Raw genomic sequence first — 15128 nt, 5'->3', positions numbered from 1 at the left:
TGTAAGAAGTAAAAATGAGTGTGTGGATAGCGCTAACCATGCAATTATACCTTTCAATTTTAGAGTATTGTTCAAAAAGGGATACGGGGTTTTAATTTTCATATTGCACCATTAAGTTTTGAATTCTATCAGTTTACTATCATCTAGTTATTCGATTGTTCGGTATCTTTCGTTATTTGATGATCCAACAAGCATGATAACCCAGTTAAAGGTTGATTGTACCGCATGAACTAAAAGTGTGGTTCAGAGCTTTGGTTTTTTTCTAGAACACCAATCCAACATGTTGGTATCAATGGTGAATGGTGTAATTGTGACTTACACACATCCTTAAAACGGATACCTACATTACCAATTTAGCAGTGTCAAAGATCATATAATTAAGTTGTGAAAACATATACATTGACAATTGAGAGATCTTGCCCTCCGAATGGGGTCCAACCCAACTCGAGGGATTAATCCTCGCCTACGTGTGAGGAATACCCTGGATTCATCCAAAAAACATATACATTGAAATTTTTCAAAATTTTATGGTGCAATTTGAAAAGGTCGAAACACAATGGTTTAATTTAAAAAATGACCTAAAACTTGGGGGCCACGGCTAGAAAGAAACGGGGTCCAAGTTCAATTTAGAGAAAAAAAAGGCCCGCCTCAAATGTGGCCCAACCCAAATCCAGTATCTTCGTAGTTTGTCCGAATCAGCCACTTGGAGTGAGCTTGTTCACTGTTAGAGCTGGGCGGCGACAAAGCGAGTGATCTGTGGCTTCCAGATCCATATCCAATCACCGACGCACAGACAAAACGAAGAAGGAAAAGATGAGATATGGCGTTTGGGGTAGGAGGAGGGTGTCCGTCGGATCAATTCTGATAGTCTGTGCGTTGTGTGCTGGAATGGGGCTGTTGATGCTCAACTTACGACAAGTCGATCCTCCGACGAGCCCCGATTTCTATATGCAAATTGAAAATTTGGGTTCGGATTCAGATTCTGAAAACGGCGGCGGAGTTGAGCGGGAGACGGAGCCGCAGGGCAAGAGTAAGAGAAAATCGAGCTCGTGCGCGACGGTGGAGGAGATGGGAAAGGAGTTCGGGGGAGGAGGGTTTTGGGAGGAGAGTCTCAGAGTCAGGAAGTTTATTCAGCATCACTTTGACTTGAATGGTATTGTTACTCTTATTTTTCTGCTGATTTTAAAAGTGCTTTTACATAATTTTTCTGCTTTTTGTTGAAGTGATTATTGATTTCTTGTTTGGGTTTGTCAAACTTGATGGCATCATACTTTTGAGTTTGAGTGTAGAAGTTGGGGTTTATTGAGTAGAACTTTTAGGTGAAGGAAGCTCATGCGGTTCGTTCAATTTCAGGTGCTTCCAGGGTAAGAAATCTTCCACCGGCACAGTTTTGTCGGCACGGATTTGTGATGGGTAAAGCATCAGAGGCGGGTTTCGGGAACGAAATGTACAAAATCTTAAGCGGTGCCGCGTTGAGTATAATGTTGAACCGGTCCCTCATCATTGGGCAGACCAGGCATATTGGTTCTTTCCTCAAGCCTTTCTTTTTCGTATTTCATCGTAGTGTTCTTCCTGCTGTAACCTGAATTGTTAGAAAGAGCTGCTCATTCGCTTACCGCTAAAGCATGTTAAGTTGCAGCAATATATGTTTTTTTTTGTGCTCATATTGGTGTTGCTTGTTGCAGGGGAAAATTCCCTTTCGGGGATTACATTTCTTATTCCAAATTTTCCTTTACGATGAGAGAAATTAAGCATCTGTGGAGACTTAATAAATGTGTGAAGAAGTATGGGAGGCAACTGGTTATGAGGACTGATGACTTTGAGAAGCCAGCACAAACAAACGTTCTGTGTAGCAACTGGATGAAATGGAAGCAGCCGATTATATGGTAAATGAGAAACGTGCTAAGATATTGCCTATAACTCATCATCGGATTAGATATCATCACATGATTGTTGACACTATTCCGGCAGGTTCCAAGGTACGAATGATGCTGTGGCAGCCCAGTTTTTCTTGAAGAACATCCACCCTAAGATGAGGAATGCTGCTTCTGCCTTATTTGGGAAGCCAGAGGTTCTCCATTCTCGGCCTAATGTATTTGGGGAGCTGATGAGAGTGCTTATAACCCCTTCTGAGGATGTCCAGGAAGCAGTCAATTGGGTTCTTGGTGGAGCTGAACCTGATATTTCACTGCACATGCGAATGCTCATGAATAAGTAAAGCAACCTGCCTTTTAATTCATTGCCTTTTGATTCATTCTTTGACTACATTAATACGAGGTTCAGAAATATAGGGTTGATGAGGTAGGACATCTTAGTCTTGTTAAGCATTGAATGTTACAGAACAGAAATGGATGTAGTTTAGTGAAAATTTGAAAAGAAATTCTAATGTTGGCAATTAAAACAATACCACTGGTTTTGCTTCATCTTTGCGGTCCACTCATTTCGAAGTATTATTATCTGTAAGCTTCTCCCTGGTAGTTGATACCATCGGAAATCTGTCACACGAACATGTGCACACACAGAGAAATGCCACGTATTCTCCTATGAATTCAATCAATGACACAGGTTTTTGCCTCCTGTTTCCAGGTCTGTGAGAGCTGCACAGGCAGCAGTGAACTGCATCAAAAAAGCCGTGCACAATCTTGGCAAATCCCCAAAGCCTAGGGTGGTGTTAGTGTCTGACAATCCCTCTCTTGTGAAAAGTATTACACCAAATATAAATAAATTTGCAGAGGTAACGTACTTATATCCGTGGAATATCTGAAATCCTATTGCATAAATGCATTCTATATCACTCGTGAAATTATAACTGGACGTATTGAAAGTCTCTTTTATTACACTTGTTCAACAATCAATATCTGTCCTTTTGATTTTAATTCATCATTGTTTTTTCTTAGGTTATTCACTTTGATTATGAACTTTTCAAAGGAAATATATCCAATGGCCGTAAAGGATTGCACAGTTTAGAGTTTAGAGTGAAAGATTGGGGTCCAGCGCCGAGATGGGTTGCCTTTGTGGACTTCTTTCTTGCATCACGGGCAAAACATGCTGTTGTGTCTGGGGCTCACAGGCGTGTTGGGACTACCTATGCTCAGTTAATTGCTGCACTGGCTGCCGCAAACAGTCTTGGTACATACATGCATATAGTGCTTGAATCATATCTGTTAACAAATGTGGCTCAAAAGTGTTATAATCTCCGTTCTATTCTCTCTTTCTCAGGCGACGAACCAACTGGTTCAAGTTTTGCATTCTTAAGTAGCTTCCAAGGTGATTTGCTGAGAGGAGGTTTAAGGTTTCAGATTGGTTGGGGGCATGTGTGGAACAGATTTGCAGGTCCCCTTGGTTGCCATGGCCAGCCTAATCAATGTGCTTTCACACCACTTCTCCCTCCGGCGTGGTGGGATGGTCTTTGGCAGTCCCCGCTTCCTAGGGATATCAAGAGGCTGGCCGAGTACGGCATTGAGCTATCCGGTTTTGGGACGATCAACGAAAATCATCTTCAGTCTTTTTGTAGGTCAAAGAAAGTGGTTGTGAAAACTATTCCGTTCCTTTTGTAATATTTAACATTGCATTTCATTCGTGCTCATTACACATTGACATTGACATTGACACTGATATGTTTTGGCTCGTCGTCCACCTTTTATACTTGTAAGATTACTAGCAAACGCAGCTTATGAAATTTGAGTTTTTTTCTCTTCTACTTCTAGCAAGCACCTCTTCGTCGAACTGTTGCTCGGTTAAGTTGCAGCGCCGGCTGCCGTCGAAAGCTTCACCGTCATCTTTTAACTACCAATGTCAACGGAAGGTTTCGCCGTTCTATCACCGTCAAAGCCTATGGCTTTGATATTTCACAAGAATAATAATAATGTATGTTATAAAGAATTAATGGGTTGGATATTCGGAGTCAATGATCAAAATTAATCCAATACTGATTAATACGTAATCGATTGAACACTACTTGAAAATGAATACTGCTTGAATGGAAACAAAATCACGGAAGATTGAAGGGTATAAACATGAATGTATGATTTGTATCCATAATTTAAGTTAATTCCCAAAAACAGACGATATACTACTTAATCCGTAATATTTAATATTTAGCCTCTAAATAAATATTAATTATTATTTTATGAGTAATTAAGAAGCAAGAATGTCAAAGAAAAAAGAACAAGTTGACCGAAAAGTAAATAATAAATACAAAAAGAGAGATGGTGGGAGTGTGACATCATCATATTTGGCATTTGGCAAGATAATAGAGACAGAATGGATTCTCCTATTTAAAAAGATCCTCCCTCTGTCACTCCTCGTCCGCCGTGGTACGTCGTTTTTTCTCCCAACCGTGTGTGCGCGTTTCGGAATCGCAAAATCTCTCTCTCTCTCTCTCTCTCTCTCTCTCTAGATATCGTGTAGAAAACTCGACTGATGAGGGAGAAGAAATTAAGCTGAATGCTTAATTTGGGGTTTTAATCATGTGATTGGGATTTTTCGGAAACATTTTTTCATATCTGGTGGAGCGACATGGGCTATTGCCCATGTTTCGGGTTCAGGAAGGGGAGGAAGCTCGAGACCGGTACGGACGAAGCCAAAGACGACAAAACCGACAAAGCCGACAAGAAGAAGACGATAAACAACAAACCTCAAGAAAATGTGACTCAATTGTCATCTTCCGGTCAGTCAAATCTTTTGAATGCGATTGCGTTTCTTTGTTTCTGGTATAATTTCTTGGTTTTTACCAGTTTGAATAATGCCATGCGAGTTTAATCCGATCATAAAACTTTAGACTTGAAGAAAAGACTTGGTGATGATTCTGTTTCGTTCTTGTTTTCAGAATTTGGGTTCTCATTGCATGCATTGTTAACTGAATGCGATCGTGTTCTTGGAGTTTTCTCGATTTGGGGTTTTTGTTTTTGTAATTTACCAGTTACCACCTTCAGTTTCTCGGGTTTCCATTGAAAAATGACTCATCTTTTTGAATCACAACTCCCAAGTTTCCTTCTTTTAGTTTCTCGTCGAAGTTGACGCTTTTGAAGGGGTTTTTCTATTTTCGACTGGGATGTCATGACACATCCGCTTGAAACTTTGAAGGGAAGCAGAGAAATTAAGTGACAATTGATAGATTGAAACTCTTAAGTTTAGATTTAATAACTTAACATGATGCGGTTTAAAAAAAAAGAAAAAAAAAGAATCTTGGCGTGAAGATGGCGATATAGGAAGAGTGTTGGCAGTAGAATGTGTGAATGCGAAATCGTTAAGTGAGAAAGCTAGAAATATTCTGAAGGTTAAGTAGGATAAATGAGATGACAGCAATAGCTAATGTTGAAGTCATACCAGAAGGCTGTGTATCCCAAACCAAAAACGATGTTTAATTCGTAGCTGAGCTTTTTATAGTCAGAATGTACTTCTAGGATATTGCTTGCTTTGCTGAATTTGAGCTTATACGGTTTGTGTCTTGACTATACACGATGGATCTATTAGATGTTAACGAATCTTGTATGATAATCTGCTTCTTGTATGGAGTTCATATTAGATGTTAACGAATCTTGTATGATAATCTGCTCCAGAAGAAGATGGAATTAATGGAAATAACAAGGCTCAGACATTCACTTTTCGTGAGCTTGCAACCGCAACTAAAAATTTTAGGACGGATTCCTGTATTGGAGAAGGTGGTTTTGGGCCTGTGTACAAAGGGAAACTGGCCTCTGGTCAAGTAAGTGTTTCGAGGGCTGACTTACCTTCTGCACTTTTTATGATTTGAATTTAGTGATATCTTCATTCCCATCACTTTATTGATTTTCATGATTTGTGTTATTCAATTTAAAGCAGGCTGTTGCCGTAAAAAAACTTGATCAGACAGGTCTTCAAGGAGAAAAGGAGTTTCTGGTGGAGGTTCTCATGCTCTCTCTTTTGCGACATTCTAATCTTGTCAGTTTAATTGGTTACTGTGCTGAAGGAGAGCAGCGCCTTCTTGTCTACGAATACATGCCGTTAGGGTCCTTGGCAGACCACCTCCATGGTACATGCTTTGATGCCATTCATTTTTCACTTTATAACACGATATGCAGTTCCTCCCATGCCAAGTTCTCATTACTTGTTTTACTCAATTATACATCTTGTAAAATTACAGAGGACCTTTCTAAATTTCACAAAATCAACCAAAAAAAGGGTAAACAGAAACAATGAAAGACCCAAACCAGAGTTACAATAGTGTAACTCGTGAACTCCTTCCTGTTATAAAAAATGGATTGTAAGTGCTTATGTTCAGATTTCCCAACGAGTCACATTCCTGAGAACTTTAACTAGCCAAATTAAGATATGAGTTTTATAGCATCACATATGCCGGTCATCTAATGTATCTTTAGATAATGTATCTTGGTTTTAAATTTAATAACTGAAGAACGTGAATTTTTCCTCAATCTATGGGGTTGAAGTCATCTCTAGTCCGGGTAATAGAACGCATGCACAACTAATAAATGATGGACAATCTATGTCGTAGTTCACCTCAACACTGGTTTATACATTTGGTTTATACCGCGACTTGAACAGGAAATTTTGTTTCAAATCTGTACAAGTTGTATGTAAAAGTTAGTAGTACCACTGTAGAGGTCTAAGGACGTTTCCAACCGGTGTTTAACCATCACAGTCTAACTTCTAAAACATTTATGTCTCTAGACTCTAATGCTAATCCCATTTCATTGAACACGTTAGCATATATCTTTTACTTAAAGACTTCTGAAGTGCTAACCTCCCCATGTAACCATTGCCAGATCTTCCACCGGGTCAGGAGCCAATTGATTGGAATAAACGGATGATGATAGCTGCTGGTGCAGCCAAAGGATTGGAATATCTTCACCATGAGGCTGATCCACCTGTGATATATAGGGATCTAAAATCAGCTAACATTTTATTGGGTGAAGATTTCTTCCCAAAGCTTTCCGATTTTGGGCTTGCAAAATTTGGTCCAACAGGAGATAGATCGCATGTCTCCACCAGGGTCATGGGTACACATGGCTACTGTGCTCCTGAATATGCTAAAAGTGGAAAGTTGACGGCAAAGTCTGACATCTACAGTTTCGGGGTAGTATTGCTGGAGCTGATCACTGGACATAAGGCGGTCGATAGCAGTCTTGGTCGTGAAAAACATCTTGTTGAGTGGGTAATTCATTTTGTTTCATTTCGTTATTGTGATGTGTACCAGTATTCCAACATTACATCTGCATATTTTTGGTAGCGGTTATCGCATTCAGTTGTTAAGACAATTGTGAGCAATCATTATCTTTTCTCTGCATAAATCTAATGCCTCAGTTTTACCTAATAATTTTCTTTTTAAGAGAAAAGAATGCATAGCAGATTTAGCAATAAATAATGGTTTTGATAGTACTGTGCTCAGTTTATGAAAATGGAATTATCCATGGTTGATCCTATTTACTCGTCTTTGTAGGCACGTCCGTTTATGAAAGACCACAAGAATATTGCGCAACTTGCAGATCCACTTCTTAGAGGTCGGTTTCAGGTATCAATATTGAGGAAAGCCTTTGAAGTAGCTTTCATGTGTCTCAGGGAGGATGCCAGTACCCGGCCTTCCATGACTGAAGTGGTGCTTGCTATGAATTACTTGACCTCCCGCCTGTATAGCGAACCAGATGAGAACAAAGTGGTTGACATAAAGAATTCAGAGCCTAACACTCCAGATGAAACGACGGCTATGTTGAAAAAGGAGTCCGAAAGAGAGAGAGCGGTTGCAGAGGCCAAGATGTGGGGAGAGACTTGGAGAGACAAACGAAGACAAGGTGCACAAAGTACTGATGATGACTTTAGATAGCTAATTCGATAGTGCAATATCTGGGTTGAATTTACTTAGAAAATTTTCTTTTCTTGTGGAAGTTTTAACTTTGGCTGAATTGATGCCCGAAGTAGTTTTAGTTTTAAGTCAATATGCAATAGTTTCAGATTTGTTTTCTTCAAAAATGCAGAACACCGCAAAATCATGAGTTCATTTTGTTTCGGGGAATAACTTTTGATACTGATAGAGAGCAGAATCGATTATTTGATTGGAAATTTATTTCCCCAAATGTTTGACTTGAAATCAGGAACTCCCTAGATAAGTTGTTTCTGAATGCTGGTGGCTCAGGGTCTGTAACTCTATAATACTACTAGATCTGCTTCGAAGAAGCTCAGAAATTCCAGGCCTTGGCTGATATGGTGTGGTTAGCAACGATGTCCCAAGGACGAGCTTCAACCTTTGGTCTGCTATCAAAGGTAAGCTGTGAATTCTTGACGGAATCCTCCTTACTCTCTGCAGGCTGTAGCAGATGGTATGTTTTGTTCCAAGCTTTCCCAGAATCTCATGAGCATTTTTTTGTTGATTGTTCGTCTTGTGATGATACATGATAGTTTAGAGGGCACGGTAATTATGGAGTCCATGGAAAACGTAAGCAACTGCATTCTGCAGTCAAAACGCTTCGCCTGGTGGAGATTGTGAATGAGAACGAGCCTCCCACGGTTGTGCTGTGCATGTACTCGTCTAGCCTTCGACTTCCATGTTTTTCGATTATTCAGGAACGGAGGCCTTCTGTGGAATGTAGACAGAAAAAGCTTGTGGTGCTCAGAGATTGTGCGTGCCTTGATGCAGTCTTCCTTTTTTGTCTGTTGATGTTGCCCTCCGTGCAAGCAAAGGGTTTTGCTTCTACTGTATCATGTAGTCATGACGTGGTTAAGTACATTGACATTGTTAGTTATTTCTGTTTTATGTTGGTATTCAAACCTTGTGAATTATTATTCTCCTTTCTTATAAATAATGATTTACCTTTACCGGTTACTATTTACCCACCAAAAAAAGGAAGCGTTCATGTCAAATTTATAGACAAAGATTATCTCCAGGTTTCACTATTCGAGCAGACAATTCGGACTATTCAATTTAATTCAAAATTTCCCATTAACTTAATTCGTGGGCTCATCTCACGCAAATCAATGACGTAAATTACGTAGTACTTGGGTTCTGAATAGTAAACTCGGTTTTTTCTAGTAAAAAGTAGATCATAGTTTCCCCAAGGCAAATGTATTGTGATCCAGAGGCTGCTGATCATCTCTTTCAATTTTCCGTTTCCCAAAGCACATTGAAACCAAAACATTAATAAATAACAGCAGCTTGTAAAAATATGATAAATATATAGCAGCTCTACTCTTGATAAACTTAATTTTTTTTCTCATTACAATCGAAATTTATATTGCTATTCTATGTTACACTAAATAAACGTAAAATGTGGAGAATTTTAAATCCAGTAAAAAAATAATTAAAAATCGAATTTATTGTTTTTCAGTAAAACAGTACTATTTCTTGCATCTAATTTTATTAATTAGGAGTGCATTTTTCCTCACTGAGCATTACCATCACTGAAAAATGGTGAGCAAAAATAATTTCAATTAATTAAATTCCTATATCTCTAAAGTTAATCTTCTTTTTATCGAAATTAGGAAGGGAAAAAGAAGTTTAATCCTTTTAATCTTTAAGTATGTATTAAGCAAAGAGCATGATTGCAGCTTGTGTTTGTATAATATATTGGTGTAATGATGCACACATGGCTTCGTCGTCCAAATTCCAACGTCGGATTGAGTTTAAAATTTAAATGTGCAACTGCAACCATCATAAAGATTTTCATGGATGATGCCGCAATCCAATTACCATGGTTTTCACCAAAGAGTCTCGTTTTCTTGTTGTTGCTGGTTCGGGCTGGTTTGGTATTGCTGTACTTTGAAGAAAAAAAACTGTTTTTGTTGTGATGTGAGAATAAACTTATTTTTGTTTTCATCCAAAATTGTGAAAATTAGTTGTTTTTAAGTGTTTACCAAACACTTTTTTTAGCTCAGCTTTTTTTATACCTATTTTTTATAAAATCACTTCAATACCAAACCAGTACTTTATCTCATCTACGTCCAAGTTTACAACAATGAGTCCATCAAGTATGTGCATACCCGAAACAAAGCTCTCGTTGCGGATAGAGGATCAAAAGGGAATGGATAATTTACTATATACAAGACATGTTGATTAAAGAAATAAAAAGAAAATTAAAAAAAAAAAAAACTGTATCTAACTTCCAGGTATAATCTCTATTAATTAATGAAACCCTCTTTGTCAATCAAAAGATGATAAAAAAGCCACTTAGTCTTCTATCACACAAAAAGGGTAATATTGTAATTTCACATGTCCAAATTTTACTTTTTTTTTATTGAAGCCTCACTTACAGGTGCGGTTAAAATACCTCCAATATTAAAAAAAAAAAACCTCCCACTCCCCCCACATTCTTTCCCTCTCTCTCTCTCTCTCTCTCTCTCCCTCTCTCCTTCTCATTTTCTAAAAATATATGTTAATACATACAAAGTATGTAGGCAAATGCTAGTACTCATCAAGAAAACTTACGAAGTTTCTTTTTGATTAATTCTCTTCTAATTCATTTAAGATAAAATCTCATCCACCTTCATTTTTACTTTATCTTTGATTTTATAGACTTAATCATTTTAATTCAATCCAATGAGTCAAATGAAGCCGAAAGGTTTTTTTTTGTTTTTTCTTTCTTTTTTTTAATCATAAATATAATTACTTACAATATTTAGTTTTTTATTTTCTACTCATTTGTTTTAATCAACGAAGGAGAGAAACCGAACAATCCGGACACTTTCAACTATAAAGCTGGGCCGACGTCGGCATTCAAGAATCTCATAACTCATATTTTCTATTTGACCAATTTCAATGGTCTGATTTTCTTCTTTCTTTCTCTTTTGGTTCGTTGAATAGAAGAGAAAAATCTAGATTAAGAAATAATCAGTATTTAATCTAATAAGGAATTAAAACGAGCATATGGAGTGTAGATTAAGAAATCTATAATCTTTTGCATAGGGTTTTAGATACCTCAAGGCAATTCTTCACTCAACCAAACACAGTCCAAAGGTAAGGGCTCGTAAAAAACCGGACTAGAAGCGAAGGGGCTGCGTAGCGCTTACATATTCTCTCTGTTGGGTTCACCAACTACAGCCGGTACAGCCCTAAACCCCTATGACCAATCAAATCACGCCACGTCACCCAATCCCCTCTGTAAAGCGCAGACGCACAGCAGTGATGAGCAAACCTTTCTCTCTCTCTATCTCTCTCTCTCTCTGCCCTTTGCTGCTCATAACATAAGCCACCAAAAGGGATGATGAAAAGCCCTTTTGCTCCTTTCGCTTCAACCCCACCCGCCCGCACGCCTTGTCGCCCAGCTCGCCGGAGCCCGACCCATTAGCAATTTCCCCCGACCCGATCGACCGCTTCAGCTCCACTTTTCCGTTATTTCTGCTTCGGAGTCCGCGGCTAAGTCAAAAGCGACGACTAGAGAGTGGAATCGACATTGCTGTATCGGGAATCGAGCGAGGACGTCCTTAACGAGCTGAAGCTGAAGGGGTGGTTGTTGGCGGCAAGGAAGAGATGTACGTGGTGCCTCCACCGCAGCGATCGGATCCGGCTTCCGGATCCGCCGGCGCCGCCGATGATTTGCGAGTCTACCAGAATTGGAAGGGCAGCAATGTCAGTCCCCTTTTATTCTCCTTTTCGTCTTCTCTCTTTCGGCTGCTCAGATTTCTTTCTTTCTTGTTCCATTTCTGCTCCATTTTTTCCGGAATAATTTCAGTTTTAGAGCTTCATGTAGTATGGTTCCACTCATGCATTTTCATCGACAGGGTTTTTATTATTTTTATGCTGTTAAGATTGGTGTAATTGTTCGCAATTTTATGTCTTTTTTTCTTTTTTTTAGTCAAATAATCAAAGTTCGTATTTTTCCCCTGTGAAGAATTTGAAAGTAATAAAAGGATGTAAAAATGAGAGATTGCATATACATTTGAGACGAAAGCGAGTATAAGGATGATTTCGACTAAGTTTATGTTGATTAAGACGGAATTAAAGTGTTGGTGGCGTGTGTTTATAGTTTGATGAACATAATGATAACGTTTTACAATCATAGGGATGTCAAGCTTTTTGCTTTTAGAATTCAGATGGTGGTTGCAGGGCAGTAGCTTGCTTTGTCATGAATGGCATTGTGGAAAATTACATAAATGTAGTGTTTTTGCTTCTTTGCAGATATTTTTCTTTCAGGGGAGGTTTGTTTTCGGACCAGATGTAAGATCGTTGGGGCTGACCATATTTCTGATTGTTGCTCCTGTCACAATATTCTGCATCTTTGTTGCCAGAAAGTTGATGGATCATTACTCCCATCACTTGGGAATATTCATCATGGCTGTCGCTGTTGTATTCACAGTTTATGTGAGTTCTCTTTCCAATTCACACACATCTTATTTGTGTAAAGGAATTTTATATTTTGCCAGAAAATCTGCTATGTTATGTCGAAAGGAACTCTCTCTGTTTGTGTATATATATGTATGTGTCTCTCTCTTGGTGTATGCATACATGTGTGCGTGTGTATACATATGTGTAGTATTTGAGTGTACTGCATTGCAATGGAGTGTTGTACGTTGTTATAGTACTGCCGGCATGCTCCAAATGGGAATGATAAGTTTCCTATAGTTTTCCTTAGTTGAAAGAGTGTAAAACTTACATTGGTTGGACCGCACATTAAAAATGCTGTTCTCTAGTCAAAGAGATTAGGGAGGAGCATGGTAAGTTATGGAGGATAGCATTTGTGATGAGAAATGGATCAATATAAGTTGCTGTTATGTTCTTATGGAGAATATCACTTCCTTTGAGTACAATACTCTTTACCTCTACCACTTTAGACAGGCTCCTATCTGACTAGGTTTAGGAGTCTATTTTGGTAGTTAGTTTTCTTACGTTAAGAATTGTGTAAATGATAATCAGTTAGGTTTGTAGAGTTGTTGTAATAAGTTTTGCAGGTTCTAGTAAAACTGTTCCCTCAGAAGCACGCATTAGCAGGTGGATATAGTGATATAACTATACAAATGTCGATGCATTTGCACTTTGTGAAAAATGCTGACGCAATGTTCTATTTACAGGATTTAGTTCTTCTCCTGCTTACCTCTGGAAGAGATCCTGGTATAATTCCCCGTAACACACACCCCCCAGAGCCTGAAGGATTTGATGGGAATATAGAAGGTGGGGCTGGACAAACTCCACAGTTGCGCTTGCCTCGCATCAAAGAAGTTGAGGTGAATGGAATCTCTGTCAAGATCAAGTACTGCGATACTTGTATGCTTTATAGACCTCCTCGCTGCTCCCACTGTTCAATATGCAACAACTGTGTAGAAAGATTCGATCATCATTGTCCCTGGGTTGGGCAGTGTATTGGTCTGGTAAGTAATTCTTTCATTAGATTCATGTATTCTAATTCCTCTGCCAATGAATATGAATTGAGACAAACAGGCACACTTGTGGGCGTGAACACACACCATGTGTGCATGCTTTTGTACTATCCATAGTTATTGTAGTAATGTACGAAAGATTTGGAATATATAAATCTTCACATTGAATTAAACATTTTCATAGATGTCCTTTAGCTTATCTGGTTAAATGTTTGTGCTTGTGAAAAGACCTAATATGACTAAGATAGAAGGTACAATCATCGATACATATTTCTTGATTTGGCTTGATTTAATTAACTCATGTTGCTTATATGATTGCTTCTCAGTTGTCTCCTTTCAAATGATACTTGATGCGTGAAACTTTGAGTCTAAGGAAAATGAATCTGAACATTCACTAATTTGGTTGCAGAGGAACTATCGATTCTTCTTCATGTTTGTCTTCAACACAACTCTTCTTTGTATATATGTTTTTGCATTCTGCTGGGTGTACGTTAGAAGGATCATGGGAGCTGAGGAGACAACGATTTGGAAGGCAATGATTAAAACTCCAGCATCTATTGTGCTAATAATTTACACTTTCATATCGATGTGGTTTGTTGGTGGCCTTACTGCCTTCCATTTGTATCTCATCAGTACAAATCAGGTGAGGAGACCCATCTTGAACCGTCACAACCCTCTAGCATAGAACTTTATCTGTGTGATACTTATATTAGCATGAGCATGAGCTTATATCTGTGTGCATTGTTTTTACAGACTACATATGAGAATTTCCGGTACCGATATGATAGGCGAGCCAACCCCTATAACAAGGGAGTTGTCGACAATTTCAAGGAGATATTTTGTACCGCCATTCCCGAGTCTAAGAACCATTTCAGGGACAAGGTGCCAAGGGAGCCGGCGTTACCTCCTCGATCAGGGGGTGGGGGTTTTATGAGCCCAAATATGGGAAAAGCTGTGGAGGACATTGAAATGGGCAGAAAAACCGTGTGGGGTGACATGAGTGCTGGGGGAGATAATTACGAAGGGCAGCATAACGGCAATGATCGCGTGAATGTAAAAGATGGTGAATTAAGTGAAGTATCCCCGGATATAAGGACGACAGTAGATGAAACTGTGGATCGTGCTGGAATGCATCCCAGGCGAGCCAGCTGGGGAAGGAAAAGTGGAAGTTGGGAAATGTCCCCAGAAGTTCTTGCCTTGGCAGCTAGGGTCGGGGAACCAAACCGCATGGGCGGGAGTAGCAGCGGTGGCCCGACGAACGAGAACCGACATACATAGGCAGCCAAAATGCGACAGACCAGCAGACTAGCGAACCCGAAGATTTGATTGTCCAGCAGAGTGGCGGTTTGTTTTCGTGCGCGGCCATTTAAGTCCAACATTAATATTATGTGCAATACGGGTAAAGGGGCTTTCTTGTAAGGTGTTGGGTTTGGCCATTGTGCAATTTAGGAAGGAGTTGTGTGTTGTATGAGTGAGCTTTCTTGTTTTGTATTGCATTTGTGGAATTAGTTAGTTCCTAATTGTATTGCCATTGTGGAGTTTCTCTCTCTCTCTCTCTCTCTCTCTCTGGTTCACCAACTCTATATTGTTAGTTATTGTTACACCGTCACGTGTTGTTATTATTAACGGGACTAAAAGCAGTTCCCATGGGCCGCGATTAAATCGAAATCTCTAGTTTTTGGTTTCGAGACTTTGGGCAATTATGAAATGAAGTTCCACACATTTCCTCTGCATAAAATAAAGGGAACTTTAACGAAAAGCTCCCGGTACTGTTCACTTTAACGAAAAACCACATTTTTACACTAAAAAGTCAATCATGATACTATTCA

At 39.0% G+C, this 15128-nt stretch overlaps 3 protein-coding genes across 9 annotated transcripts; all 3 read left to right on the top strand.

The window, feature by feature from the left end:
- The first annotated feature begins 702 nt into the window (after positions 1 to 702).
- LOC126583930 (uncharacterized) lies at positions 703 to 3700 on the top strand. The gene is made up of 7 exons (XM_050248476.1): positions 703 to 1153; positions 1354 to 1516; positions 1686 to 1886; positions 1972 to 2214; positions 2587 to 2734; positions 2898 to 3129; positions 3220 to 3700. Exons 1-7 carry the CDS (start codon positions 814 to 816, stop codon positions 3555 to 3557), a joined length of 1665 nt encoding a protein of 554 aa, XP_050104433.1. The 5' UTR covers positions 703 to 813; the 3' UTR covers positions 3558 to 3700.
- Positions 3701 to 4294: 594 nt separating this feature from the next.
- Positions 4295 to 8815, top strand: LOC126634246 (probable serine/threonine-protein kinase PBL7). Of its 7 annotated transcripts, none has more exons than XM_050304760.1 (7): positions 4297 to 4669; positions 5562 to 5707; positions 5821 to 6013; positions 6765 to 7153; positions 7439 to 7787; positions 8129 to 8256; positions 8397 to 8815. In XM_050304760.1, exons 1-6 carry the CDS (start codon positions 4519 to 4521, stop codon positions 8143 to 8145), a joined length of 1245 nt encoding a protein of 414 aa, XP_050160717.1. In that variant the 5' UTR covers positions 4297 to 4518; the 3' UTR covers positions 8146 to 8256; positions 8397 to 8815. The 7 variants fall into 7 exon arrangements, with proteins under 7 accessions (XP_050160715.1, XP_050160717.1, XP_050160716.1 ...); XM_050304759.1 differs by having other exon boundaries at positions 8392 to 8815; XM_050304761.1 differs by having other exon boundaries at positions 8088 to 8256; positions 8392 to 8815.
- A 2308-nt stretch (positions 8816 to 11123) lies between these two features.
- Positions 11124 to 14846, top strand: LOC126582852 (probable protein S-acyltransferase 7). The gene is made up of 5 exons (XM_050247078.1): positions 11124 to 11554; positions 12104 to 12286; positions 12994 to 13290; positions 13709 to 13942; positions 14053 to 14846. The coding sequence occupies exons 1-5, from the start codon at positions 11456 to 11458 to the stop codon at positions 14575 to 14577; spliced, it is 1338 nt and encodes a 445-aa protein (XP_050103035.1). The 5' UTR covers positions 11124 to 11455; the 3' UTR covers positions 14578 to 14846.
- The last annotated feature ends 282 nt before the right edge of the window (positions 14847 to 15128 follow it).

The sequence above is a fragment of the Malus sylvestris genome, chromosome 9 (assembly GCF_916048215.2).
Source record: "Malus sylvestris chromosome 9, drMalSylv7.2, whole genome shotgun sequence".
Classification (NCBI taxonomy): Eukaryota; Viridiplantae; Streptophyta; class Magnoliopsida; order Rosales; family Rosaceae; genus Malus; species Malus sylvestris.
This window is presented reverse-complemented; position numbering and strand designations above follow the sequence as displayed.